Here is a 6,300-nt window from a genome sequence, read left to right as displayed (position 1 = left end):
CCCACCCTATTATTAATAAACAATTCAACCCCAATCCCCACCATAAATATCCAAGAAAAGAAAACAAACCACACCAATTATGTTAGTTAAAATAAAATGTATCGTTGAAAAAAGAATTACCCAAACATGCCTCCAGCAATAATGTTTATTTATTTAATCAAAAGATATTTTCATATTTCATGTTTTATATTTCCATAAAACCCAAAACTCAATCCCCTTTTTATATTGCGCATGCGTTTCACAAATAATCCAAAACAACAAGATAAAAAAGCAAAGTTCCATTTCCCATCCAAGGCCCACAAGAATCAACATGCTCCAAAGTACCTTTTCGAGTCCCATTTAATACAAAGTCCAAAAATAACATGTACTTAGGAAAAAAAAAAAAACAACACAAGACAAACCGGGCCTGACTGACCGACTTCCTTTTTTTTAAGGTCCGGTTTGTATGCACCTCTACTAACAGTATACTACTATCCTTGCACGGCCTTGGCAAGGCCGAAAGCGGCTGCAGATGCTATGACCCCAATCAGGGCAGTCTGCAGCGCGCTCCACACTGGTCTGTCGCCAGTGAAGTAACCTTTGGCAAACCCAAAGACCAACAACGCGAATATGGTCACAATGACGGATGCAACCAACGCTTTTTCAGCGATTGGGATGAACATGTAAGGTGAGAGGGGGACCGCTCCACCCAAGACATAAGCTATAGCTATTGTTAGTGCGCTTTGAAGCGCTCTTTTTGGATCGGGCTTCTCAAGTCCAAGTTCAAATCTGGATAACAAATAAAAGGTGTAGGAATTAAGATCAAGGTTCAAAAATTATTTGCTTTTGTAATATTTTTTTATTGGCCAAAAATATATGATAACGATATCTTGTCTTTGTATAAACGTGATTTATTTTTAATTCAATGAAGTGTGGCTAACGTGCTAAAAAGGCCAAAAGTTTACTTAGGAAAGAGCAACGTGTGATTGTGACCAATATTAAGTATAAACAATATAGTTAATCCAAGATTTTTTTATAATTTTTTTAACAGAATAGCAGAGATTGCTTCTGGTTTGCTAGATGCCAACATTCATAAACTTTTTACTTAAATAATCATGAAAACATTCTCAAGACACATAAAAGGACAATGTTTGGCATTTCGATGTCTAATCATAGATTACTTCATAAAACAATTAAGATTTCTATGCCTACAATCATGATTTTTTTTTTCTTGAGATCTTGTACGTTAGACGTGATAGAACAAGTTGTACCGTGTTATTGTGCAAAAGACACAAATTTCCTCCTTATCATCATCATCTTTAAAAATATGTGTTAAAAAATTGTCCTACTTTTATGGAGAATTTGGTCAGGTAAGAATCAAAGTTCTAAGCATAATTGACTAATTGTACTGTGTAATCATGGTGTACATGGATATGAATTACTCAAACAAATATGAGATTTGAAAGAGAGTATTATTTGGATCAAAATTCAGTAATTAGCACTTACTTCATCATGAAATCAAGCCATGCTTTTGGGTTCTTTCTCAGAGCATTCACCACGGGTTGATATTCATGTGGCTCCACGCCATATTCTGCTAGTATCTCTGCAACTTCAGCCGCCTCTACAGTTTATATAGAATCAAATCATCAAAGATCAATGAATGTGTATCACGCAAGTATGTATGTATCTAATCTGTAAAATGAAATTAAGAAATGAACCTGTATCAGGTATGGTATCAATTTCTTCTTGTTCTCTCTGCAGCTCTCTAGCGTAATGATCAGCCTCGCTTTTCGCAGCCAAATACCTAATCGTTAAACGCCGATTTCATTAATCAGACTAAGGATAACAAATTCGAGATTGCTGAATCATAATACAAAGTACAAACACTATGAATAAGAATATGTATGTGATAATTTCATATCGAAATAGTAGGATTGACCTCAAGCGAATCCTAAAACCCTACAGAGCACTCGCATGCAATTTGCTATGGTGGATTATAATAATTACAATTTTGTTTCTATCCTGAATCCGGAACTAGATGACGACATGCCGTTACAGAGAACAATTTTATGACGAAAAAAATAAATCGTATTCGAATGAAGTGTTTAGAATGCTACTGAAATTAATCAACCAATAAAACCTAAAATCATTGCAATGAAATAAACTTGGTTGATTTACCCGCCGAGTCCCATGGAGATAGCACCAGCAGCAACCTCCGCGATTCCGGCGGTGAGGATGATGGAAGACGAAGCATTGGCACCGGAAAGCCCCGCCGCGAGAGCGAAGGGGACGGTAAGACCATCGGAAACGCCGATGATGATATCACGGACAACTTCACCGGCGGTGAAGTGGTGCTCCTTGTGCCGATTCAGTAAATACTTTTCCGATTCACCGACGGTGCCCATTATTGATATCTTTTAGCGATCGAATTGACAAGTAGAATATACTGTGTGTGAGTGTGTATGTTGTAGTGGAGTTCGAATTGGATATATATAGCTAGTGCGGATTGTGCGGGAGGTGACGGATGAGAGCTAGAGGAAGCCTTTTTATGAAAGTGGTCCATGCAAATTGGAAGAGTTGTCACGGGAAATATTAAGTTGCATTAAGCCCCCCTACAAGTTTAGTAAGTTGCATATCGGTCCTTGCAAAATTAGATTTTGCAACAAAACAAAAAAAAATAGTAATCTCCACTCCAACCCGAGATAACAACGAACGGGGAGTCGCTAGTCGCTACCGAATATTTTTTGTCACATGTCATGTTTTTATTGATTTGGTCACATGTTATTTTGTAGTTATTTTCAATTAATTTTTTTCCATATGATATTTTGTGGCTGTTTCATTTTTATTAAATTTCATATAATATTTAATTAAATGTAAGAATTGCAATAAATATAATAATAAATGTTTATCAATTTCATTAATTGATTTTCTTTTTAAGTTCAAATTTTTTAAATTAAAACCCCATTAATTTCTTTTGTTTATTCATCTAAACTATTTGTTTAAATTTAAAAGAAAAAAACACTTTAATTTTAATAATTCAATATTTTTCTAATTTTTTTTATAAATTCAAACTTCTCAACTGTTTAGAATTTAATATTTAATTTATTTTTTAAATGAACACATGTAATACATATGTCTTACACCTAGTATACTCTAATAAATAAAAATCATTTATGCTACTTGTTACATGTCATTTTGTGGTAATTTTAGATTAAATTATATTTTTTTTTGGGTTTTTTTTTTCAATTTTATTAAAATCCATATAATATTTAAATGTAATAAATGCATATCAAATTCATTAATGTAATTTTCCTTGTAATTTTTAAATTTCTAAATTGAATCAAATTATTTTAATTATTTATTTATATAAATTATTTATTTAAATTTAAAAGAGAATAAAGCACTTCAATTTTAATAGTTATATATTTTTCTACCTTTCTTTATAAATTCAAACTCTTTAAATTTTTGAATATCATACTTATTTTTATTTTTATGAGTAAACTCATGTAGTACATGAGTCTCACGATTAGTAAGATAATTTAAGGGTAATGACAAAAGATATTAGGGAGAAGGGAATTGATATTTCCCAACCCACTAAATTCACTGACACATCAGTTTTTTTCTTTTTTTTTTATTTTTTTTATTTTTTATTTTTTATCTTTTCCAACTCACAACATATAGAAATAACATATTTCCCACCCCTTCCCAAATCATTTTTTCTAATAATTAAAAACATACAAATTATTTCTTAAAATATAAAATTAATTCATAATAAAAAAATATTAATTATATTTGACAGTATTATACTTTTGTAATTAAAAAAAACATGTTATATATATAGTTTTGTGTGTGAAAAGAATACAAAAGAAAAGAGATACTATATATATATATATATATATATATATATATATATACACACACACACAGAGAGAGAGAGAGAGAGAGAGAGAGAGAGAGAGCAAGAGAAAAGGAGAGCACAACAACGGGGTATACAACCCATCTAATTCTTCATTATCGATACTAATACAAAGGAGGAGTAGTCTTAGCGACGGTACCGCCAGCCCAAGCCATTCTAACCTTCCTTAAGGACAATGACAGGGATGAGAACTAGAATGAGGTCACCCGTGGTTTCCGGTGACGATAATATTAATATATAAAAGTCATATATATATATATATATATATATATATATATATATATATTGTCAATTTAAAATATCCAAATTCTGATACACATATTGTTGGATTAAGGTGTCTAAGCTCATAACTAAATTGGTATAAACTTGAAAATAGATGCAAAGTCCTTTTGGGTTGCCCTCCTAACCAGAAATAGCTAGAAATGATATTAGGATAGTGTGTATGTGTGTGTGTGTGTGTGAGAGAGAGAGAGGGAGAAATGTTTTTGAAACGACCCAAAAATACGGCCCGAAAATTTCATTTTAATATAACCATAATCATAAAACGGAGTATATCATAATAAAACCATGCGTTGCAAATCTCAAAACCATACTAAAATACAAATGAGAAAACGGTGTCATGACTGTATCAAAACATATATAAGATAACTGATCAACTCCCAGGATAGAAACTGTGGCTATGGTGTGTGCGATGCCATCATCCCGAGCCCTTCCCTCTGCTTGCGGAAGTACCTGAAACCAAAACTGAAACTGTAAGCACGAAGCTTAGTGAGCTCCCCCAAACTACCACATACCACACAAACATATAAAGCACATACTGGGCCTTGCCCACTGCATCGGACCGAATTCCGGCTAACCGGGGCCTTGCCCCCTACATCGGACCGAAGTCCGAAGCTGACTGGAACATCGGACCGAAGTCCGAAGCTGACTGGGATCTTCGTCCCCTACATCGAACCGAGTCTGAAGCTGACTAGGACATCGGACCGAAGTCCGAAGTTGACTGAGACATCGGACCGAAGTCCGAAGCTGACTGGGACCTACGTCCCCTACATCGGACCGGAGTCCGAAGCTGACTGGACCTTTGTCCCCTACATCGGACCGAAGTCCGAAGCTGACTGAACATAGCATAAACATATCAACTGGCATAAACACATATCATGTCTGAACCACGAAGGCATCAAACATACTAACTACTATATCAGATCGAGGTCCGAAGCTGACTGCTAGCTAAACGGGCCGGCATTGTGGCCTTAGACCCGTTACTACTGGAAGGAAACTCACCTCCTGAACCCGAAACCGCCTCCGGTTTCCTCTTCTTCTCCACCTCGAGATCAATTTCCCTCTCTCGAGCCCTAGCAATCATGTCGTCCAGCGTTTTACAGCTGGATCGGCTCACAAACTGGCGGATATCGCTCCGCAACATCTCATGATAACGGGCCTTCTTCATCTCCTCATCGGCTGCATACTGAGGAACAAGAAGAGCCCTCTCCCTGAACTTGGCGGTGATCTCCGCCACGGTCTCCGTAGTCTGGGTGAGGTCCTGAAACTCTCTGGCTAACTGCTGCACCTCAATAACTGGTGCAAACTCAGCCCTAACCTAGTAGAGAAATCAGCCCAGGTCATGGCATCCAATGCTGCATCATCTCCCATAGTATGTCCGACCTCCTCCCACCAATCCCGTGCCCTGTCCTTCAGAAGACAAGACGTCAATCTGACCTTGTCCCCCTCGGGACACCTGCTAGTGCGGAATGCGTTGGCCACATCCGCCAACCATCTAGTACTCGCTATGGGGTCCCGTGCCCCATGATAGTCTGGAGCTCCACATGCCCTGAACTCCCTGAAAGTAAGTGTGCGCGACCCCATCATGGCCGCCACCTCGGCACGGAAGATGCCCAATCTCTCATCCATCAGCTCTAGGATCCCCTCCTTGATCGAACCGAAGATCACAGGAGTCTGCTCTAAAATGATACGAGTAATCTCTGAAGAAAGAAACTCTCTGGTCTGCTCATCCATGTGCTCGTTTCCCGAGCCTGATCCTGATCCCTCCCCGGCACCTCCACTGCCGGCTGCTGTCCTCGGACGCAAAACCACCATACTGAAACACATCATAGCAATATCAGAAAACTGAAATATCTCAAGGGATCATTGATACTACTACTAGCTTCCTGGTCTTGTCTCGGCCTTCCTTGATTCGAGTACGGATCCTCTGCTTTCAGTAGTACGGGCCCATACTACCTTCCACATCTATCCGTACTTTCCTCAAGAACCGCCTTGACTCCACCAAGTCACTTCTACTACTACTGATCTCTGCTACTCTCATCCTAGGCTTTCCCTAGGGAAATCGCTGACTCCACTCATACCAGTCCTCAGCTGCCGAAGGCCTCCTTGTAATGCTGATTAGCCAC

The 6,300-nt window shown here is 37.7% G+C and overlaps 1 protein-coding gene across 1 annotated transcript; it reads right to left on the bottom strand.

The window, feature by feature from the left end:
* Positions 1-263: 263 nt before the first annotated feature.
* On the bottom strand, positions 264-2,458 carry VIT1 (vacuolar iron transporter 1). The gene is made up of 4 exons (XM_079038533.1): positions 2,158-2,458; positions 1,698-1,783; positions 1,486-1,600; positions 264-768 (listed from the first exon to the last, which is right to left on the bottom strand). The coding sequence occupies exons 1-4, from the start codon at positions 2,382-2,384 to the stop codon at positions 471-473; spliced, it is 726 nt and encodes a 241-aa protein (XP_078894659.1). The 5' UTR covers positions 2,385-2,458; the 3' UTR covers positions 264-470.
* Between the last annotated feature and the right edge of the window lie 3,842 nt (positions 2,459-6,300).

The sequence above is a fragment of the Lactuca serriola genome, chromosome 4, assembly GCF_051521515.1.
Source record: "Lactuca serriola cultivar US96UC23 chromosome 4, Lser_US96UC23_V15, whole genome shotgun sequence".
Taxonomy (NCBI): domain Eukaryota; kingdom Viridiplantae; phylum Streptophyta; class Magnoliopsida; order Asterales; family Asteraceae; genus Lactuca; species Lactuca serriola.
Note: the sequence above shows the minus strand (reverse complement) of the source record. Positions and strands in the feature narration are given on the sequence as shown.